Source organism: Rhamphochromis sp. 'chilingali' (assembly GCF_963969265.1).
Source record: "Rhamphochromis sp. 'chilingali' genome assembly, chromosome: 20".
Lineage (NCBI taxonomy): Eukaryota > Metazoa > Chordata > Actinopteri > Cichliformes > Cichlidae > Rhamphochromis > Rhamphochromis sp. 'chilingali'.
The window spans coordinates 30,363,669-30,387,949 of NC_137947.1; the positions used below are offsets into that span (position 1 = coordinate 30,363,669).

A 24,281-nucleotide genomic window follows, 5' to 3' on the forward strand; every position below is an offset into this window, starting at 1 on the left:
ACGTTTTATGTAAATGCTCTTCAGACTCCATTTGCCTGATCCGTCATGGCACTCGAGCCCTCTTCACTCCACAAAAAGCGCACCTTGTTGAATAAAAGATGAAGATCATATTGAGTTGGTACCAGGAGGAAAGCTATTTAGAAACTAAATGATTCAATGTTGTGATGAAGCAACTTAAGATGTTCCTCACTCATGTGTTCTTCACTCAAACTTTTAAAAATTGGGGTTAAAAAAGGGCAGACGAGTAGGGCAGAGGATTATTTGCAATAGTAGTGCCAAGGAGGTACTCGAGTGTTCGGCGCTGAGACCGCGTAATGGTCTGTGTGAGCTAGAGCTCCGGTCGTGTCGTCCGACCACGTCTGTTGGACAATACTATTAATGCCGTTCAATGGAAAACAGACAATAGAACTTATTTTGAGGTGACTGCTGTGACACCAGTGCTGCTGGTTTGGCCCCATACTCCTCTCTCATCTCCTGACAGTGCGGCAGTTAGTTAAATCTGATTTTATAACATCAAGCAAATTATATGGAAACCGAGACCTTCAACAGCTGTACTCACGTGGAAAAATGCCCTTTTAAAGAGGGAGAGCGCTCCAGTAGAACCAGATGTTTGGGAACGCAGACCACAAACAAAGAACACACACATTATTATAAAATGGATTGCAATAGAATTAGTGGTTACTATAATGTGTTTGAATTTGTTCAGCACTTTGTTATAATGTTACAATATTAAGCATTATTAAGGTTGGTAAGGGTTCATACCCCTGGGAAGGTATTAGCAAGTGTTTCATTCATCATTTATGTAGCATTACTACTTCTTAGTGTGCCTTTTGTAATTATACATGTATTATTATGACAATGATCATGATTACTCCTTACATATTTACAGCATGTTCAGCAGTGATAGCTGTACATGCTGTAACAGTAACAGCAGGATAGATGTATCTGTGTTCATACATGACATACTAAAGAAGAGTCATGATATAGAAATGATGAGTCATTTACAGCAGGTATAAATACTCCTGCTGCTGTTTTGGTACCAGCAGCAGGAGTATTTACACCGGGGTAAGAGCCGTGCGATGGAACCCAAAGTAATTCCACTAATGACTGTTGTTCTGCTGACTGGGCTCAGTTCAAGAGAGAAAACTGGAACAAAAACAGAAGGCAGGGAAGTAATGAAAAAAAAGATGAATGGCTTTGTGTTGGGAAGGGGCTGAACCGATGTGACGTTACATCAGATTTTATTCTCGGTATCTGGGGCGCTTCAGTCAACATTTATGAACATGAACACCGGTTTTAAAAGGCAGTCTAAAAAAACCCTCAGAGACGCTGAGACAAATTCTGCACTAGATTTATTTGTTTGTTTGTTCTAAACAATGAGACGGTCTAATAAAAATCCTCAGTTAAAGCCCAAATGTTTCATGGAGTAGAAAACATCAACGGAGGCATCCTCATCTGTGCAAACAGAAAAATAAGGCGGGAGGTTGTGGAAGAAGAAGGTATACAGGAAACAAATGAGGGGGAGGAAAGTTTTAAAATCAGAGTGAACTGGGCCAGTATAAATTTGAGGAAAAGTGCAGAGGGAGGCAGAGGCAGCGCAGAAAATTGAGAGATTGGTTGAGGGTAAGGAAGGAGAATGTCAGCCAGGAAGGAAGAAAAGAAACAAGGCAGACGGGAATCACAGAAAAGAGACAGCAGAAGGAACACAACAGCACAGTCGAGAGGATGGTAGGAGGAAACGAGGGGAGGCAGGGAGGAAAGAGGAGAAGAGGAAGATAAAAGTAGCAGGCGAGCAGAGACGAGGGGTGGAGGGAGTTTGGATGGCAAGATGAAAGAGGAGGGATTGTGGGTAGGGCTGTCGGATAGGAACACAGACTAAGAAGCAACGAGGGAGGGTAAAAAGCGCAGCATCTGACACGGCGGTGACAGTTACTGCTAACCTCACTGTGCTCGTAATGTTGGCTTCCATTAGAACAACTCTTATTAGCTTCATCGGGCATCTTTTAAAGTGTGTACACTTACTGCACCGTGCTCATCCACCGCTGTGTTTTATTGTCTTTGCACAATAAAGCCTTGCATTACCTCTGACATGTAGGACGTACTAACTAACAGGGATATGCTCACAGTGGATTTGTTATGCTAATTTCCAGCTCCATAGTTGTCCTTAGACTGCACTCCAGTAAAATCTTGACTCATCTTATATTTGACCTAATGCAGACCAAAAACACATTGTGGCATCTGAACTTGCAGGTAAGGAGATCAGGTCATGGTTCTGCCACTAAAGCAACATGTTGTCTGCTATCAAGCTGGAAATGTTGCAGATCGTAACACCTTCAGGTGTTTCCCTTTGAGCCTTTTTCCATTAAAGCTGTGATGTTTCGCCCCATAGTCAGATATGCATTTTTATTGTCTTTTTTTCCTCTGGCTGGGAAAGTCTGCAAATACCACGGGAGGGATGTTTACGTCCTCCTGTCTCTCCCCACATCATAGGTGGATGCACACTTCCTTATGTGAAGCAGTGATGTGGTTGGTGGGTTTAGATTGGTAGAAAGATAACAGTTTTAATTTGAAACAGTGAGGTTTGCAGATTCATGTTTTATGTATTTGTTTTGATGATTTCTGGAAAGTGACATTGCTTCTGAATTTTATATCTTTGTGGTATTTTGAGCGCCAGCAGTTTTATTAGTTTGATTATATCAAAGGAGACGGAATCTCTCTGATGTGTCCCAAACTGGGCAGCGCACACCAATGCAGTGTGGACAAAGTGTGTACATTTAGATACTAGCGCAGAACAATTTGTTCAGTTTCTGTCGTCACCGTAACATCATGTCTAAAACTTTGCAGAGTGAGTAAAGACGAGTCGTCTTGATGCATTGGCTGCTGTGATTGCAGCCATTCCCCAACTGTGTGAATGCTACTCGCGGTCTTTGATCAGTGGGCTTTGGTCAGTGGATGTTGATCAATGGTCATGAGAATTTGCATAATTAAGATTAAGGAACTGACCTCCCAGCCCATTGTTCCTTCAGTGGGCTGGTTTCAGTCATTATGCAAATGTACTGTTTATAAGATTGAAACCTGCAGTCAGCTAAGACTAAAGAAGTTACCTGGATGAGTGACCAAACGTTTCTCCCACTGAAAACGTCCAGATGAACAGAATCAACTTTTGGAGGTAAAGATGAGTCATTTTCTGAGATGAAGGCCGTGTGAGGCCTTTGTGCTCCCACATGTAGGTTTGTTTCCTCCATCATTTTAATTATTACAACCTGCCATCAGTTACTGACATTTACTCTTCTTTTTTTTTCTTTTTTTTTTTTTTTGCCTGTCCCGTTTGGCTCTTTTGCATCAGAATTGTTGTCTAAAGGCAAAGAAAGATGCCCAACGGATTTACTTTACCAAATTGACCATCCCATCCTTGCCATAATGGTCCATTTGATTCACCTTTTATTGTTTATTTTATTTTCACTTACTGAATACGGGACAGACTGGACTGGGGGAAAGAAGGGGAGAAAGAAAGAGGGAAAGAGAAACAGCTGAGAAGAGAGACGGGGGAGAAGGGCAAAAGACAAAAACCAACAGAATGAGCAGAGAAAAAAAATGCATATATCAATCACCTGGATCACCTGCTGAGAAAGAAAAAAGAAAACAAGCAGAAGAGAACAAGAGTAATAGAGTAAACAACATCACAATGATATATGGGAATATGACAGTAAATACTAAATGTTAAACATTATTGTGCAGCACGTAAGATCAACAGAACACAGTGTGCTTTGAGGTAGGAGCCAAAAAGGGTGTAGTTTGTGGGTGTGATCACCCGTGTGTACACCTGTGAGCATGGACGCGCTTGTTTTTTGTTTTTTAAAAGGTTCCTTCATGTAATAATCTGCTAGAGGGTGTGGGGGGGGCCACAGCCCCGTCCTCCAGGGTATGAAGCAGGTATGGAGGAGATCAAAACTCCAGACATCCAGAGGCCCCCAGAACACAAGAGACCAAGGAAGACCAACAGAGGGGCAGCCGCGCCACTGTCCCGGAAAGAGCTGAGGAGAGTCCCAGATGAGGGCTCACTCAGCAGCCGCGGAGCAGAAGCCAGGGGGAGTTGCAGTGACGCGCCCGTGAGCTCCGCCGGCAGCCAGCCGTGCCTGAGTGACCGAGCCCCACGCCGAGAGGCCGGGGGCACCCCACCTCCGAAGTGGCCCGAGCGAGCCCCAGGCTCCAGGCCCCGATAAGCGGCCGCCAAGGAGTGAGCCGGTGTGTACCTGGACGCCCATCCCCGGACACAAAGAACCACCAACGCACCGATGTCTGAGGGGGTCCGCCACTGGCAGGGGAAGTGGTGGTAGGGGGAGATAGGCCTCCAAACCTTGGAGGGCCTGAGATGTCCCCAGAGAGGTGGCGCCTGACACCCAACCTGACATATAGACACAGACATACAGGCACACACAGACACAAACATCCATTCCCACCCTCATGCTCTCATATGCACTTACTCCACACTCAATCAACGTGGAGACAGACATAAAGAGACGCTGTACACACGATCACACTCCCCAAGCGTACTCTACAAACCGGGTCTAGGTACCCTTGCCCCTGGAGGGGGGAACTGCACCCAGACCCAGGTGGTGTTACCCTTTTCCCTGCGGTGGGGGGAGGCAGACCACCCCGACTCCGCAGCAGCAGGGAGGCCCCACACTCCAGACCGCAGTCGGACGGCCAACTCCTCCTCCTAGCCCCCCCGCTCCAGCAGGTCGCAGAGAATGGGGGTGAGAGAAGACTCCAAACCTCCCTCCACCCGCTCATTGTAGTGTTGATGCATGTGTGTTCTAAGGTGCAATTAAAACCCAGGAGGGCTTGGAGCTACCTGCCAGAGAGCAGCAGGTAAGCGCATAGTCCCTCCTGCTAGCCCTCAATGACTAAGTGTATTTAAAATTGAGAGGTGGGCAACGACGTCAGGGGTGAGGTATACACCCTGATGGTAATTTGGACTCCGTGTATCGTGCCCACCCCCAAGATCCTATATGTATGTGTAATGAGAGTGTGAGTAATGTGAATGTCTAAGTTGTGGGATAAAATTGAGGCAGAGGCAGCCAGAAGGGGACAGAGGGGGGGGTAGCCATTTACTCTTCCTATGCATCCAGTGTGGAGTGGATTACAGTGTACTGTGGCTGCATTGGCTTTGTTATTTTTATTTTTTTGTGACACTCTGTGTCAAAAACAACTCATGTTCGTGGTAGCAAAATCCTTTCTCCCACCATTTAACATATAACTACATGCATTGAAACAATGCGGTGCTTGTTCTTTTAACCACAATAGGGTGTGTATGTTTTTGTATTGCTTAAAGTGACTCACAGCCAATGTTCTCCTGGGGTAGGGAATAAGTAGCGGATATTCGCTGGATCTTGTAGAGGCTCTGTAATTGACTAGTCGTGTATCGGCCCTTCAATCTGTCTCTCTGCGGGTCTGTGTGCCGGCAGGATCTTGGCCTATCTTTGATCCAGCTGAGAGCACAGGCGGAGAGCAGGTTCGTCACTGATTAATGGGATCACTCTTAATAGAGCCTCACAGAGGTCAAGGAGAGACTGAGAGTCGGGAACAAACAGACATATGAAGCCCTCACAGTGTCAGCTATTTTATTTTATTAAGCTCAGTTTCCTGAAGGAAAACCTTCATGTTCAACACAAATGTAGTAGATTAGTCAGAGGTGGAATTTGAGGTTTGATTTAGTGCTTATCTGCCACATTATTAATAGATTAGCAATTATTTCTCTTCCCTCTTGATCTGAAAGCCGACGTGAGCGTGGCGAGTAAAAATGAAACTTAGCAAGGGTCATTCGTAGAGGAGCTCTTTTCAGCTTTAAACTGGTTAGTAAATAATAAATTAAATATTAGCGGTGGTAGGCTCTAGGAAATATTTGAGCAAAATAGAATTTTAATTATAGCCTGTTTAAAAAGATCAGTGCGAAGTTCAGTTTTGCAACAGCCTGCAAATGATGCCGTACAGTGTCGGAGCTGGGTGATGTGGAGAAAAGTGGCAGCAGTATGAATACACAGTATGCATCTTTTTACAAACAAACACGTTACAATCACTGTTGTTAACAATGAATGTGTCATTTCGAAGCTCACAGTATAAACCATGTTGTTAGGTGGGGTTTTACCATAGATGGTATAAAGATGGACGCGGCCACTGATGTTACCCGTGGGCGACTTATTTTAGAACTTAAATGCCACTGACAGCAGGAGATATGTAGTTCACTGACACTAATGTCTTTCATTAGACAGGAACACACACACGCAGACACACACACACGCACACACAACCCCGTTCAGCTATCTTAGTGAGGACCTTCATTGACATAATGGTTTCCCTAGCCCCTTACCCTAACCATTAAAAATGATTGCCTAACCCTAACCATAACCTAATTGTAACCCTGACACTAGAACCACATTTTGAGGCTCAAAAATGCCTTTAAATGCCTTCAAATTTGTGAGGACCGGGTTGTGTGTCCTCACAAGTGACTGTTGGTTCTCACAAGTATAGCAGAATGCAGATTTCGGTCCTCCTCACAAAGATAGCTAGACAGGAACACACACACACACACTATGTACAGATGTGTGTGTGTGTGTGTGTGTGTGTGTGTGTGTGTGCGCGCGTGCGTGCGTGCGTGCGTGCGTGATCAGCATCCCCGTTATCATCAGGCTCAGCTTTTCTTTGTGTGGTGCTACACACCCCAACACCCATAACACATCAACATAAAACAAGCTCATTCTGTTCATACAGATAGCAGCATTAATCAAAATGAACAATAATCACATAAATACAGTAAAAGAAGCGTTTTTAATAAACATTATTTATCCTCAAGTATAATTTCTGATTGACTCTTTTACGTCACGTCTCATTTACATTCATTTACTTCAGTTCCAAGATCGGGGTTCTAAGATTTCACCCATATTCACGCAGCACATACACACCCTGCCATCAGCTGTCTCTGTTTCTGTTCTTACTGGTTTTTATATTAGTGTCTTAAATATCTTTTTCTGTGTATATAACATTGGTATATTGCTATTTTATCTAAATGTCACCAAACCTCCCCCCCACCACACTGCAATAAACTGAGCAAAAAAATATTAATGCAATATTTTTTTCCTCTAACAAACTATATCAATAATAATTCCAAATAGAAGACTTCCTGATATGACTACCTGATCATAACTGCAATAACTTTTCAGTACAGACACGCCTTTCAGCTCTAATGGAGCAGAACGAAAAAAAAGTCTCTTGGCTGCAGAAGACACCGACCTTATTGCTCCCTGAGCCACACAAGCCTTTAAATCTTTAGCCGTGTTTCTGCTGCATCCAGGTTGTTTTCTCCTTGGCTAAATTCAATGGTCGAGGCTTTCCAACAGAATGTGCTGAACATTGAGGTGCAATGGCATGCACATACTGCACACAGTGTTAATATTAACATCCTCAGGCCTGTGTGAGTAATGTTTATAATAGTGAGAGTGTGCATCTCCAGGCACACATGAGAGAAACTATTTGTTTTGAGCATAAAACATGACTGCAGCGGGGAGATGGGGACCCTTTGGGGTGCTGGGTCTTGAAGAGACTCTGCATAGCGTCATAGGCCACCTGTAACTGAAGTGTAAAAAATGTTTGTTTCTTTTTAAAATGCCAGGAAGCATTAAACCGTGTCAGTGCATCCTCCTCTGATAACTTTTATCTTTGTGGGCAGGTTAAGTGTTTATATTTCGTGTGTCCTCTCCTCGCTGTGCAGAGAACCTCAAATTAGCAGGTGAATTTTAAGAAGACAGACGTGTCGGGTGGATAACCTGTGGACTCGAACACGTTTACCAGAAACGCCACAGCTGACATTTTCTGCACAGTCTCTTTGTTTTCTGTACCACTGCCATCCTTTCAGTAAATATCAGGCTAAAGGCAGGAGCCACACTCATTAGTATTGGTTAACACACTGTTAGTTTAGTCAGTTAACAAACAGTCCTGGAAGTCCAGGAATATAAAGGGATTAGTTGTGGACCTTCTACAGCAGCAAACCTCGGATTGTGCTGGGAAGGTTTTGTAGCCGAGTGAGAAGTGCCGCTGATGACTCTGCGGTGGTTGGATGCATCAGCAGGGATGATGAGACAGAGTACCGGGCTGTGGTCGACTCCTTTGTCACGTGGTGTGAGCAGAATCATCTGCAGCTCAACGTGGCAAAGACCAAGGAACTGATCGTGGACTTCAGGAAGACCAGGAAACACTTGACCCCTGTTTCAATCCAGGGGGTCAGTGTTGACATTGTGGAGGACTATAAATACCTTGGAGTACACATTGACAATAAACTGGACTGGGCTAAAAACACCACAGCACTTTACAGGAAGGGCCAGAGTCGTCTCTATTTTTTGAGGCGACTGAGGTCCTTCAACATCTGCCAGAAAATGCTGAGGATTTTCTATGAGTCTGTTGTGGCCAGTGCGATCCTCTATGCTGTTGCATGCTGGGGGAGCAGGCTGAGGGTCGCAGATGCCAACAGACTTAATAAACTGATCCGTAAGGCCAGCAATGTTGTGGGGATGGAGCTGGACTCCCTCAAGGTGGTGTCGGAGAGGCGGATGCTGTCCAAGATAAAGACAATGTTGGATAACACCTCCCACCCACTCCATGACATGTTGGTCAGTCACAGGAGCTCGTTCAGTGAGAGACTGAGATTACCGAAAAGCACCACTGAACGACACAGGAAATCATTCCTGCCTGTGGCCATCTCCCTGTACAACGCATCCACTTAACACACTGGTTACTGCTACAGCTACACATGTTTCTTTTCCAAATATTTATTTATAAGTGACTTATGTATGTATGTATGTATATATATGTATATATTGTACTATTCTTAGTTAGTGTATTGTCTGTCTTGTCTTAATGTTGGTTTAAAATGGAGCACTGTAACAAAAAATAATTTCCCCCAGGGATCAATAAAGTATTCTGATTCTGAAGAAAATAAGCCAAATGAAAGTCTGAAGCCACGATCCTCAGCTGGAAAAGAGTGGATGGCCCACTCCAGATGGAAAATGAGTTGGTGCCTGTGGAAGAGTTCAAGCATCTCTGAGTCTGTTCACGAGTGAGGGGAGAGCATAGCAGGTGATGCAGACACTTCACCTCGCTGCTGTAGCTGAGAGAGCTGAGCATGAAAACAAAGCTGATCTACGTTCCTACCCTCACCTATAGCCATGAGCTGTGGGTGCTAATCCAAAGAATGAGATTGTGGAGTAAAGATCTTTTCCACATCAAAAGAAGGGAGGTGAGGTGTTTCTGGCAGCTGACTGGGACGCCTCCTGGAAGCCTATTAGAGGAGATGTTTTTGGCAGGTCCAGCTGGAGGAGATCCCGGGTCAGACCCAGGGCAGGCTGGGTATCTTGGCTTGGGAACGCCTCAGTGTCCCTGGGGAGGAGGTGTGAAGTTTGTACCTTTGTTTCCAGTCAGACACGTTTGTGCTGTTTATCCGCTTTAGAAATTGGAGCCTTTTCTGAAACCCCAGTGTTATAAGACCTCGCCATCAGAATCGCAGTTTAATGTTTCCAGCATTTCTCTCGTTATTTATTTTCTTGTTTATTATTTAAATTGCATTTGTTTATTTTAGAACTTAAATGCCACTGACAGCAGGAGATATGTAGTTCACTGACACTAATGTCTTTCATTAGACAGGAACACACACACGCAGACACACACACACGCACACACAACCCCGTTCAGCTATCTTAGTGAGGACCTTCATTGACATAATGGTTTCCCTAGCCCCTTACCCTAACCATTAAAAATGATTGCCTAACCCTAACCATAACCTAATTGTAACCCTGACACTAGAACCACATTTTGAGGCTCAAAAATGCCTTTAAATGCCTTCAAATTTGTGAGGACCGGGTTGTGTGTCCTCACAAGTGACTGTTGGTTCTCACAAGTATAGCAGAATGCAGATTTCGGTCCTCCTCACAAAGATAGCTAGACAGGAACACACACACACACACACACACTATGTACAGATGTGTGTGTGTGTGTGTGTGTGTGTGCGCGTGCGTGCGTGCGTGATTTAGGTGCAAATTGCATTTGCACCTAAATATCATTTTTTCAATTTTCAGAGTAATTTTCAGTTTACAGAATTTAAAAAAAACGTTCTCAAACATGCACAAGAAGCTACCACAGAACACAAAAAGAATTCAGTAATAATTCTAAATGAGCTTTTATTAAGGTTCAAGGTTCTTTATTTGTCACATGCATAGTTATACAAGTATAACACACAGTGAAATGTAGCCTGACACGCTCCTCGACATGTGCAAAAATGGGGGGGGTGGGGGTGTAGAGGAAGAACATTATATATATCTACATATAGTATATACACTGGGTGAATGTGCAGTAGTAGTATTACTCAGCTGAATAAACAGTAAAGGGTGCAATACTGATGTTTTTACTACAAGAACACAGTTAAAGGAAATGTACTCAGTGTTTTATCCAAATTATATTCTAAACGTTGAATACTCTGTAGAATACTCGACATGTTACATTGTAACATTTTAACACCTTTTCCCCTGTTTTTCAAAGTCTTGTGTTTTCAGGAGGAGTAAGCGGCGAACAAAAACTGAGGTACCTGATTATTTCTATATCATAAGCCCAGAAACATCCACTCATGTTTTTCATCATCATTCGCCTCATTAGTGTATATTTCACTCCTGGATCTAATACAGTTCTAACTCACCATTTTCCCATTATGAACACGTTACATCATTTAGTAAATCCACTTTGCAGAATCACATCTAAGCATTAAGTGTGTTGAGTGACCTGAAGGCTGCATAAATGCGAGGTGTGATCAGAAACGTCTGCCACACGGCCGTCTCTGCAAAGACCGTCTTTGATTTCATTAACAAGGTCGTGCAGCTCAGGAGCGTTCCAGCGCTGCCCGAGTTTCTGTTCAGGCCACTGCTGTATGTGCACATCTGCTCTTTCACTATGGAGCCCCGGCAGAGAGCAAACATCAGCATCTGTGAAATGAACCCAAACTATGGCGTCTTTAGAGGAGTTTCGCTGGAATCCCCTGCCATATCGAAGCCCACAGGGGGGCACATGTTTGTGACCCTCACAGGGTCTGAGTGGCTCTCACACTCAAGATGATGATGATTCCACCAGATTCAAATACTGCTTGGTGTATTTATTTATTTATTTATTTATTTATGTAAGGCTGAATACGTGACAGAGTATAGAACCTGATCAGTTTAAAGGCTTCACTCCAGATGTGAATTGAAAGTGCAAAACTGTGAAACATGGGTGATGGATGAGCACTCCACATGTTTCTGGGTCACTCAACAGATCTGGATCACCTTGTCTTCTCTGCTAATTTAGGATTGAAAATGAAGGATTGCGGTTTGACACTGTAACAGGTCCAATCACGTCCCAGACACACAAGTGGGACAGACAGACAGAGCCGGGACTTCAGGGCAGCAGTCTGGAAGTAGCAGCTTTGCTGAAGGTGGTGTAGCACTGTCCAAGGATATGTTGAAGGGGAGACTGGGGCATGTTTAAACTGCATGTTTTTTGGTGACACAGAACCTGATAAAAACGCCTCGTGTAGGAGCCGTAAATCAGGAAACCTTTTTTACTGTGAACGAGTTTTAGTTTCTTCTTTGGCTCCAGGCCGACAGATGTTGGACTGAAAACCGTTAAAATGCAGTGCAGGAAACCACCCTTTCATCCAACATGCCGTGCATCAGTAAGATACGTTACGGATGGTGTAGCCCACCGAGGGTGTATCTGCATGCACATAATGTGATCGTTCCCAACAAGCGGAGTAAAGCATCACACCAAATGAGGTGTTTACATGGGCTGCCTGTTGAGGTGTTTCATTGATTTACTGGTTTCCATCCTACAGAGTAAAGTGTGACTAATGATCGGAGGCGCCACCTTCAGCATGATGCTGTAGTGTCACAGATTCCCTCCTCTATTTGACCTCTGAAACACATTTGTTCCATGATACAAACGGGCACACAGCTGCTTGGCTCGGATGAGGTTTTGCTCATACTTGATGTGATTTGTGCGGTCGGGAGAAAAGCAGATTAAGTTTTTATGTGTCATATGTAAAAATGTGGCTCATTAGGCACCGCTGGTGTACATGTTTCTAAACTCACAAAGGTGGGGCCTATTCCCTGCTCTGTTAGTTACAATAATGTTCAGTTACTGACGCAACTTCATGGCTGCAGGATGTGCTGTTGAACTGTATTGCATCATATCCAGGAAGTTGTCTCTGTTAGCCTACCTACCCTCATTTAAACAGCAGTAGACAGTAGCACACCTGCTCATTAATAATTTACTGCAACAGAGTTCATCTGTCCGCTTAAAGGATTTCTTCTTTTTTCCCTTTGTAATCTGAATATGTGTCCGATTATTGTCTCCCCCGTGTTTTTTGCTACATAAAGATGTGCGGCAGCAGTAGATGCTGAAATTAATAAATGTTTACGACATTAAGACATTAGCAGGAACTACTTATCATAAAAATGCTTTGTAATTGTCTTTATTGAGGGGACATGGGGGCGTTTAGATGAAACACATGACAGTAAATGGAAACCGGTCAGTAAACCAACAATAAGTGATAAGCAAAGAAAAATATAACACTGGAAACCAGAGCAAAACAAATCTATTGTTTATAAATATGTAATTAGAGTTGTATTAAGCAGAGATCACACTCCTGAAGACTTCCCCCTCTCCTTGGTCTTAACTGCCAAAAAATGGCCTAAATTTGTTTGTTTTCAACCCGTTAATTTACACTGTTCTTGGTAGATTGTGTTGATCATTATTTAAGTGAACCGGAGGTCTCTGTGTTTATAAATGAGCACACTTCTACATTATATTTTCACCCCCTTCGGCAACTTTTGCAACTCCAGCTTCAAGCTCGTTTGGCCTAACTAGTAGATGTAGCTTGAGCCAGAGTCGTGACAGGTCTTTCCACAGCTTGCTGATTCTCATTTTAGCTGCAGGATAGATGGAGTTCAAATCATTCTTCTTCTTTTTTTCTGGGTGTTTAAAAAAGTAAAGTTTGTTTTTCAACATAAATTTTCTCTGTGAATGTTTTTAGTGTTTCAGTGCAAGAACATCACAGTAAGTACAGCGTTGCTCTGTGTTTGGTTTCCACAAACACTGCACGTGTATTTGTGGAGCTGTGCTGTTGTCCTCCGTCCTGCAGGGAGGTCAGCGTCGATGTGGAGCTACAGAGCGGTGCTCCTGGAACCTGCCGGGGCTCAGTTCAGTTCAAGGACACTTGAGCAAATAACTCAGGGTCAAAGTGTAAAATTATTATCACCGGGTCGCATGTACGACCACAGGCTTAAACTGACCCCTGACTTCTTCTTGTACTGCTGAACTTTCAAAATATAAGTCGGCACGATCCACTCAGCTTAGTATCTGCTGAGAAACTTCAGCTATGCTCATGGAGGTGGAACACTGGATATTCTTCAAGTAGCCCCATAAAGTAATAAATACCAATGCTGCTGGATCGGTAAATAAGCAGTTTCCTTATAAAATATATGGAATCTAATGGTGATATGTCAGTGTTGGGCTTCGAAGGGTTTTTATGAGAGAGAAGACAAATATGCTCCAGTTATGAGTTTTGACAATTTATTATTAAACTAGTAGAATTTCCGATTAGTTTTACATGCTGCCATGTTGGGCTGTTCGATATAACGATATATATTAGATGATGATATGAAAACGTCTTGTTTCATTTTAAGCTATCGTTTGTTTCATGGTGTCGCAAAAGAAACTGTTTATGGCAATATTTGTTTTCATCGCTTTGATGGTCGCTGTAGAAGTTCTTAAAGTTCTCTCTTTCTCTTATATTTAATATAACCACACTACCGACGGATAAACCTTAGAACACGCCGTGTACTAAATACAAAGGATATTGCGGCCGTTTCTACTTATGTAACACTCGACTCCAGGTACACGATGCCCAGCTGAAGACGCTTCACGCAAGTAGAGTTGCCTGAGATTCACAGAATATACAGAAAATGTAAAATTTTTGTGACGTATGTTGTTGTCGGGACGATAAACGTCTTATATTGGGATATGAGATTTTGGTCGTATCGCACAGCCCTACTGCTGTGGACCTCCTCTCTCTGGCTCAGAGACAAAAGGCTTCCACACCCAGACACTAAACGCTTTTATTGCACGTCACAGAAAAGTAATATTGACGTGATTGAAACAGTTTAGCGTGGCCTCCTCGGGTCTCATCTCGGGGCGTCTCTTATTTGGAGACGACCCTTTTGCAGGCAAAACTCCCGTTACCATGACAGCCACCTCTTGTGCACCGGTCAGGCCTGTAGATTTAAAGATGGAGGAAGAGTGCATTCCATAGGAGCAGATTTATGAGCGAGGCTACATCCCTGCGAGGGGGTCTGCCAGTATCAGAGTGTGCCGTGGAAGACAAAACACAACTACTGTGAGAAGAATGAGATGTTAGCCTGAGATTAGGTTTATGGTTAATTTCAGAAGCATCTGTTCTTGTTTTTCCATAGATTTTTCAGGATCAGTCAACATCCCAAACCTTGTTGAAGCAGTGACACTAATATTAATATCTTTGTTTGAATGGGGAGAAAGACGGCTCTCATGACGTGGTGACGGCCATGAATCGATTTTCCAAGAAAGCCGTTATGTTTGAAGTGCTCAGTGATTAGTTATAGGTGGAATCCTTCATCGCCACATTCTGGTATTTTCTTTTATCTATTCTAATGAAACACGGGCTGCATTTATATCTGCATCCTGTGTTTCATGGCTAAGTGTTGTTTTTATTATAAAAACATTAAATTATCATTATGGTGATGATTGCGCTCTTGTCTTGTTTTAGAATCAGATCTCAGTGCTAACGGCAAAGTGAAACCCTATTTTCAGAAAAGTTTCCATGCTGTGTAAAATGTTGGGATATATTTATCTGGAAACAGTAAACACAGTTAAATGCTGAAACAAATTGGTTTAATATGTTTGCATTTTGATTTTACATTTTTTGTGCTTCATCAGTAATCTACCCGGGGAAACCAAACGTTTCTTTAGTTTTACTCCTGGGAGATGAACTGAGCATGTATTTAAAATCACATGTATTCCATTCTTTGCGTGGTATAAAAGGTAAATTGCAATCACTCCATTTTTGGAAACGGGGTTGTTGTGTTCCTGCCATTCGTCTTGTTCTTCAGAGCAATTATGCTCTGGAATCATTTACATTAAATTGCTACTTCTTAAACGGAGTGCTCATATTTCATCGCTGACACCAGGCAGGCAGTTGCATGGTGAAGTGGCTTCTTCTCTGATGGGTTTGACATCTGCAGGCAGTGACCCAGCAGAGATTCGGCTCCCGATTTCATCAGCCTTCCAGACTTCTGCACCAATTCAATTTTTCTCTGAGATAATGGCGCATTGGCAGCTGATGCATGTATGCTGACACGCCACGTTCACGCACGAGCAAATAAACCGCTTCTCCTTTTACTCTTAGCACGCAACCCTTTTTCCTTCTGCCTTCCCCGATTTTTCTCCTTTCAGTTTTTTTTCTTTTTTCTGTTAACCTCGGACCCCTTTCTCCACATACCCATCCCCCCCCCCCCTCTCCATCTCATCTCTCCCAGCCAGCCATGTCTCTGTTCAGCAATGATTTATTGATGATGGTGCTTTCTGTAGTGGAAACATCAGTGCTAGCCCAGAAAGTCTTTACCTGAGTTTTTTGGTTGTATAATGTTGGCGTTGGTGAGGAGTCACTCTGATCCACACACTGATGCACTGTCCTATTTTAACTACGGCTCAAAAGTTACAGAAACCTTCATCTGACTCCATGAAAACACAAGTAATTGGAATATTAATGTCTTTATCACTTCAAATGTTATCAAACAGATTGACAGGCTTGAGATCCTGTGAGAGAGAGAACCACCTAACTGCTTCCTCTCTGCGTGCGGCGCTTGGAGCTCTGATTTGGCTCGCTGTTCTGTGGTAGGAGTAAACTGGCACCAGTGGAGCAGCGTCTACTGGATATGGCACGGTGCTAATCTAAATCTCTCTTGTCCTGCACAAACCTCCCACTTTGATACCAAAGCTCCCAAAACATCTCATTTCCTCCATCGCGTGTGACGGTTGTCATTAAGTGCTCCCACAGCTTTTATTCTACGTCTCACAAAGATTTCTCATCCTGTTCATGACATTTTGCTTTTTTACTCTTACGCTTTCTGACGTCTGCAGATTTGTCTTTTCCTGTTTATAACGTGGTTGGAGATATTGGTGTTCCTCTGCACTTCTGGCCAGAGGCCAGCTTCCTGTAAATATTCCCTGTGTTTTGTGGGTCCCATTTATTGAAGCTGCCAGTTGAAGGCCTGTTTATCAAACACGAGTCTGATGTACTGTCCTCTTTCAGCTCTCCACCAGGACCTCCCACTTCTTCTTCTGCTTCTGCTTCAGGAAAGTTTGTAATTATCCAACAAAATGTGAGCAAAATGTCTCTTTTGTTGGCAGTTTCCCACTTCATCACTCCGAACACAAACACTGACAGACTTCAGAAGAGAGACGTTTTGTTCCCATTAAACTGCCCGTCACATGTTGATGCTCCAAAACTAGCCAAATGTATTGATTCCCCCCCCCCCCCCCCCCTTTTTTTTTTTTTAAATTTAACAATTTAACAATTTTTCGCTGTGCCAGTTTTACTTTAAAAAGACTCGTCCATTAAGTGTTAAGCCTCTCAACAAGATGAACTTGCATTGTGTAAAATGACTGAATCTGATGAGCTACAGTTTCTCTTCAATTAATTCTTCGGGTGAAAGAAGCAAACTTTGACGTTTGAGCGTCTCCTGTTCAGACCAGGCTGTGTCTGACGCCTGTGCTGTGCTTCTCCATAAAGAAACAGCTGTAGTAATAAAGCATGTTTGAGTCCAGAAATGGAAATAAACTGGAAATTTCAGCTTAACTTTGTTGCGTAGGTTGCCTGTGAAATTTCCCAGCTACTAATATACGTTTAGAATGAATCATGTTAATTCACAGTGAATATATGGAAGATTAATGCTCCTGTTCCTGTTCTGTAGGTGGATACAGGCCAGCACAAGTACATTGTGCTGTTGAGATAAATGTTGTAACAGTTATGACATCAAAGAGGTTTCTGAGGTGTATCAACCGCTTAGTGTCCTGTTTTTATAGTGAGTGAGTACACGGTCTGAACGTGGCGCTCTGGTGTACATTCATGTGTACGACATGTAGCAATGACCACATCTCTGCGTCTCGCCATCTGATCTGCTTCTCTTGGCGCTTGATTCATTGTCTCTGGTACATTTTTGTTCTCCACACGTTCCCTCTATCGTCTCATCTCTGCGCCTCTACTTCTCTTGCACACATTTCATCTCGCTGACTTTCTCCACACATTCCAATTACACGTTCGTTCTGTCGCTTATCGCGGCTCCTCTGCTCGTCTCCTCTTCTTTCACGCTTTCCTCCTCGCTCTCTCTTACACTCGCTCCAGCTTCATCGTCTGCGTTCTTCACATATTTTATCTCTGCTTTCGTACTTGGCGGTCTGCGTTCCCTTCCTCCTTCCTTCCTTCAATTTATTAAAAAAAAAAAAAGTCCAGTGAGTCACTGGTGACTCCATGTTGTGACCTTCTTTCTGCTTTCAAAATGGAGCGTTTTCATCTCATCCGCCACGCACACTCCTCCTCTCAGGTCAGCCTCATCCCAAACGAGAGTGAGTCAGAATTGATTCACTAAAAAAAAGTATATGTTCAGGGATTTGTTGTGCTGGAGCTAATGCAGGCGCATCATATCTGAGAACGCTGTTTTTAGAAACGCACAGCACACATTTGTCTGTTTTCTGTTCCTTTGTGGGCTCCAATGAAGCACAGCGTGGAACCCGTTATAGCCACCCCGACCATGAATACTACACGGACATGATCCCTCATTGACTTCCCAGCCTCGTAATGGGTGTAGTTGGTTTTGCTTGTAGCCACAAAGGCCCTTTGAAATAAAGCAGCCAGTACAGATGTTCCTTCCTTCACTCTGCCAGAACTGAGGTTTGTGCTGCAGTACACATCAGGCAGTTGGTCTCATTCGGTAAGGCTGGAGTTGTTTGTGATAAGATACAAAATATGCTGATTATTAAGTTATTAATTGTAAAATATGGCCAAGTATTTGCAATTTATAAAGATGACAATTAGTATAACACCGGTTTAAGGTTGGCGCATAAACGTTACATAAACGTCTAACTGTCTGCATTTTGGTCTGTGAAGAGAATCAAATGGGCATTTTTCATTAAACTCTACAACATTCAGTTTGTACGGCTTGTGTTGATATGGAGACAAAATTAATTTCAGGTTGAGTCAAGGCTGCCTCACGAAAATGCTCTGAAAAAACAGGAAATTTCAGGTTTGAATCGGTGGATACAGCTCGTGTAAAATCACACTTTGGTTTGTGAAGTTTGATTAGAAAACCTGAGATGACTCGTTGGCTAACAACTTGGCAATCACCAATCATTCGCTAATGAGTATGACCTACATGGGGTGATGTAGCTCAGAGGTGGAGCAGGTCATCTGCTAACTGGAAGGTTGGTGGTTTGATCCCTGGCTGCTCCAGTCTGCATGCCAAATATCCTCGGGGAACATGCTAACCCCAACTTAAATGTCTGTTAGATCAAAAGCACTTACATAAAAAAAGCACAGCGAAAAGTGCTGGTGTGAATCATTGAATGGGGGAAGTTTTGTTAAGAACTACATAAGAACCAAAGTTTACAAAATGGATTTAATGTTCTGTTCAGCATGATTCAAAAAACTGAACTCATAAGTTCGATCACCAGGAAAGTGTTTACTGAGGTCGGGGCTGTTTTCCTTGTGTTCACTACGAACCCGTGAGATTCTAAAGCCACGGAAATGAGAAATTCTTCAATGGCCAAGTGAATCACCTGATGTCAGCTTTTATAGCACGCTTTTCATTTACTGAATACAAAACTGAAGGCACAAAGAGCCACAAACACACAGGTGCAGTAAAGGTCTGGCCGAGCATCTCAAGGGAAGAAAACGGTGTTTGGTGATGTCCTTGGATTCTAAAGATTTATCCGGTTTGTCCAAGTTCAGCTTAAAGTTTAAAGTTCGCTCACATTTTGTTTGTGGTGTCTGTTTCCAAAAGCCTTTGGCGCCACGAACATTTGGCTGATCTCACATTCATATTCTTGTGCACCTGTGGACGTTTTCAGCTGTTCTGCTAGCTTAAGTCAAAGGCTGATGGCGTCCACTCGTTGGGTCTCCTTCAGCATCGAAACGATCGTCACTTAGTTTGATTTTTATTTCAGAGAAGTGGGCAGAGTGCAGATTGGGCCATTAGTCGAATCACTTGGACGTGCCTGAAAGGATAAAAGTAATCACTTAATTTGAAGTTAGGAAAGTTTTTTTTGTTTTTATCTTTACTCATTTTTAATGAACGTGTTCAAGACTTCTTTGTCATTGTTGTTTTTTCTTCTTGCCTCTAATTGGTGGCTGTATCAATGAAACACAGACTCTGTTCTCATACTCACCTTTATTTGATTGACCCAGTGGGAATTTGCATCAGTTTACATTCTGTATGTTACTCGTGTACACTTTGCACAGGCTGTAACCTGGTATTACGGCTATTTGGAACTGAAAGCGTTTCCAGCTTTTCAAAAGGTCCAAAGTTTCTTTTACAGGTGGAAAGAAACTTTAGCAAAAGTGGTTCAGACGAAACATTTGTGAATTTTGAATTTCAAACTGCAACTTACCAGATTTAGAAGTTGCAAATTGAATGCATCCATTCACCATTTACTCACAGCTCCATGCAATCATGTCATTCCACTCATCATCCTGTCATTAATACGCTGAAATCTGAGATGCTTCCTTTAATGAAACATTCTTGCAGGATAGTTGATTCATAGACTGATCCCTGGTAAAGTTGGGAACGACGGAGGAAAACAAACCCAGCTGTTATTCACACATTAGCAGAGGCTTCCCTCAAAAAGCGTATCGATCCAGAACTGAAGCAAACGTCCAGGCGCTCATTTTTCTTTGTTTGCCGTAATGAAAGCTTTTCCACACACTGTTGACAGAAACTCATTGCTGACATCAGAATCTTGTTTGAAAGCGAACATTGAAGCTTAATTGGGTGTTTGGGAAACACCCAGGCATTATATTTTGACTGGTAGTAGTTGAGCTTGTCAGCTCTTTGGGTCCCTCTGCAAAGTAAATACGGCTAAATTGGAGCGTGTTTTCGCTTCTCGAGAAATATTCAGGCTGGTAAAAGTGTCATTTACCTCCTACCGAGGCCACCGGACAAAGCGTGTGAACATCTCGCTCTCGTCTGCATCGTATTAATGACCAAACCCATCTCGTCCATAGCGTCCTGTCATTATGAAACATTTTGGTGGTTATTTCTCCTCTGGTACGGATGACTCAGTGCACACTCAGTATTCGTGCCTTCATGTTGCTTGTGTGTGTGTTTGTGTTTAGGAGGAAGTGGAGGCAGAGAACAGGCGGAACACGAGAACCAAACTGACGCCAAAGCTGACCCCACACCGGGAAGAGGTGAGAACCACAGAGAGACAAACACACCCATGTGATGTGCAGACACACACTGAACATCACTAATTCATCATTTCACTTGAACAAAGCCTTGTACAGTGCAGTGTTTCTGCTGCTCGCCGAAGTTCACATGATGATATTTTATGGTTAATCGCAGAAATATAGGGGATTGAATTTACCTGTTTGTCGTCAGCTCCACCTCATGTTTAGTTTTAATGCAGACTCTCAGCGATGCTGACAAAAAGCAGCTTTTGAATTTTGATTACGTGCACATCAGCACTATGGTGAATTTAAACATGTCCACCAGCCAAGGTCTTCAAACAGGACACAGCTCACCTCCACATGCAAAAAGCCCCGTCATCGCTGTGCTTGCATCTTTAATGCAATTCTCTTACATGAGAGAATACTTCCATCCAGGATCAATTTACTAATGGTCTCTGACTGACGGCCAGTTAGCGGCGCCCCTTAGCTTCTCCCGTCCGGTGGTCAGGCCACAGTTGTGTGATCCACGCCACCATCAGCTGCAGCTGTAGAGCCTGTAACACGTGAAGAGCTGCTTCATGTGCTGCTGCAGTCCAAGACGGTGGAGTTGGTCAGAGACAGCTGATTGTGCTGCTCAGTTGTTTTTCTTTTATTTGAAGAGGAGCGACTGTTAAACAGGATTGTTAAATAATGAAATTAAAAAGCAGAGCGCAGATGTACCCACACACCGTGACATCAGTCTTACTCTGTGGAAAACACCTCAACTGTCAGACAGTTTTCCCATTTAAACGTCATTATCTGCACTCACCCAGAACTCTGACGCAGCCCTAACGAGAAGCTGTTTCGTACGTGCTAACTGTGCTTCGCTGTTCTTTGATCAGAGCTCCTCCCCAGCGGGTCGTCACGACTCCCAGATCAGCGTCCGCAGCAGGAAGGAAGGAACGCTGCAGAAGATCGGAGACTTCCTGCAGAGCTCCCCCACGCTGCTCGGCACTAAAGGTCAGCACGCGACTCGTTATTGTTGGTGACGTTAAACTCGAACTATCTTTGTTGAAGACGATCGTGGGACTGAAAAATGTTCTTTATTTCGAACATAAGACGGAGCAGCAGAAACCGATGCTGCGATTGACGAAAAGTGCGCTTAATGAGTTTTCTGTGCTGCACAAAAGTCACGTTTACAGAAAGTGCAGAAATCTGAAATGTTCAGGGCCTTTTTTGCAAAGAGGAAAGTTAAGATCACAGCAAAGTAAGTCTGTATAGAAAACTACAAAGCAAAGTGACTGCATTAAAGAGGGTTGGTATTCACATGATCCCACTTCCTCCCTTTACAGTCTGGGATAGATTTTGCTAGTTTGTCTCCTTCACTCTGTTCTGTGGTGCACTGCAGTCACTCCAGCAGTCAGACAGGCCCCAGGCACGCTGTCTTGCTCCTGACGCAGCCTTCTGGCTGTTTTTAATTGCCTGCGTGTAAGAACCCAGATGTGGCGGCGCTTGTCTGTGGAACAACTGAAAAGGTCAGCGTGTGGAATTGAGGCATTTTTAAAGGAGCCTGGTTCACTTACAGAACAGCCCAACCTGAAGTTTCTGGCGGTCGCCGGTGCTTTTATGCATTTTAATTTGTAATTCATCAGGATGCGAAAACATGAACGTGAGGACTGCAGTGGCCGAGCCTGCATCAGTCCATCAGGAGCTGTCCTTCGCTGATGCAGTGTTTCAGAAATATAAAAGTGATGGTCTGAATGTCAAATATGATGGAGAAAAAAGGAACACTTTTAATTTCAGACCTTGCTGGATCTCACCACACACACACACACACACACACACACACACACACACACACACACACACACACACACACACACACACACACACACACACACACACACACACACACACACACACCAGAACTTTCCCCACAGATACAGTAGATCCCCTCTGCTGTATTTTATTCATTCATCTGCAGTTATTTTTACTGAGAGTCCAGGAGGCAATCTTATCGGTCCAGATGGGTTTTAGGAATCTTCAAATTTAACTGTGAGTGTTGGGGGGGAGAAACGCAGGGCACACAAGGACAAACCTCAGAGCTCCTGCCGGAGTTATTTGGAAAAGCATTGCGCAGGTTTGACAGAGTAAAAGGGCAAGGGCAGTGAGTTTGGGACACTAATGATGGCTTAAAGGAGAGAGTTAAGACAGCCAACATATTGGAATCAACCAGAGTCTTCTCTGTTTTATCCTCAGGGACCCACAGTTTCACTCGGTCAATTAATTGTGGCCTCAGGGCTCCAAGGCAAGGTTGCTGTCATCTGCAGCCATCTGACCCACCCTTCATCTCTCTTCTCACCTTCACTCGTCTTTTATCATCCTTATTTTAATTCCTCCACTACTTCGCTCTAGCTTTCAGTCTCCTATTTCACCCTGCTCATCCTCGAATCGTGAATCCGTCTTCCTGCAGGAAGAGCTTCCTATTTAACCTGGAGAGTAACTCTAAGAGCCAGCGTTGGTTTACTGAGGCAAACAAGTTTTCATAATGGACCTAGCTTGTTTGTTTCAGCTGGATAAACACGCCGTCAGCTTTGGATTAATTTGTCTCCCAGTGAATTATCAGTGAAGACGACATTCCTGTTTAAAGTTTTTAGGCTTTAAATCTGCGATTAAAATGATTTATACACGCACACTAAGCATTGTGATTAACGGGATGTAGTTAAGGATGCTGTTCAGCATGCTTCTGCTTTCCTCTAAAACTGTGTCTGCAGCCAAGAAGATGATGAGCCTGGTGAGCGGACGGGCCGGCACAGATGCAGCAGCCTCCTCTTCCTCCCTCAGTCTGAGAGCAAAGAAGAACAAAAGGAAACTCTACAGGCCCGAAATCTCCTCCCCCATCGACATGCCCGCGCACCCAGTGAGTCTCACAGCGTTTAGTGCAAACATGTCCGTATCAGCGCAGACTTACTTTTTATTCACACAAAGCTCCGAGGAACGTTTATTTTCCTTAACAAGTGCTGATCCCGGCCTTTTTCCTGGCTCGGAATGAGCTTTATATTCGTTTGAATATTCCGAATACTTTTGGCTCCAAAAGTTATTTTGCACTCTTTGAAATACGAGCACAGATGTGATGGAAATGCAGACCCTCAGCTTTAATTCAGAGGGTGCTACATTAACTGTTTAGTAGGGATGGGTATCGTTTAGGTTTTATCCGATACCGGTGCCAAATCGGTACTTTTGAAACGGTGCCGGTGCTCAAACGGTGCTCAAACCGGTGCTTAAAGAATGGAGAACACAAAATTGGTCCAAAAACCTCTCATGTTCAGCTGTTTTCCACTTTTTCTTTGGTCATTTTAGCCTTTTTAGCCAGGGTGAAGGGAGTATCTGCCATCACACAAGAAGACAGCCGCATGTAGCTATGATGATGTTTGCTAGTTCACCTTACATGCATTAATGTAATAACGTGGTTAGCCTACTCAACGTAAATCACACAAGAACAACATTAAGCTACTCACGCAGAGAAGAACGGCTGCTGCTGCCATCAAATACGGCGCATTTCTCGGCTTTTAAAAAAACGCTATGCGTCGCCAGGTGTTTCATGAGATTCTTGGTGTTACCTCCTTTGACAGTATCACAGTATCAGCTTAAAGCACTTGTTGCTGCTGAGTTTGCATATTTTGCTGTGAAGTACAGCCAGACTTTTGACCGCTTCGCCTCGGACATTTTTAATCTGTAGCTCTGCTCTAACAGA

At 43.5% G+C, this 24,281-nt stretch overlaps 1 protein-coding gene across 4 annotated transcripts in view; it reads left to right on the forward strand.

Moving 5' to 3' along the window:
* Positions 1–24,281, forward strand: part of LOC308388201 (kinesin-like protein KIF20B) — a 64,554-nt gene that overhangs the window by 38,817 nt on the left and 1,456 nt on the right. For 3 of the 4 annotated variants that reach the window (XM_080868774.1, XM_080868772.1, XM_080868773.1), the window contains 4 exons: positions 10,585–10,626; positions 20,495–20,569; positions 21,430–21,547; positions 23,302–23,447. In XM_080868774.1, coding sequence (XP_080724900.1) covers positions 10,585–10,626; positions 20,495–20,569; positions 21,430–21,547; positions 23,302–23,447 — 381 coding nt within the window. The remainder of the gene's footprint in view (positions 1–10,584; positions 10,627–20,494; positions 20,570–21,429; positions 21,548–23,301; positions 23,448–24,281) is intronic. The other variant, XM_080868775.1, reaches the window with a different exon arrangement.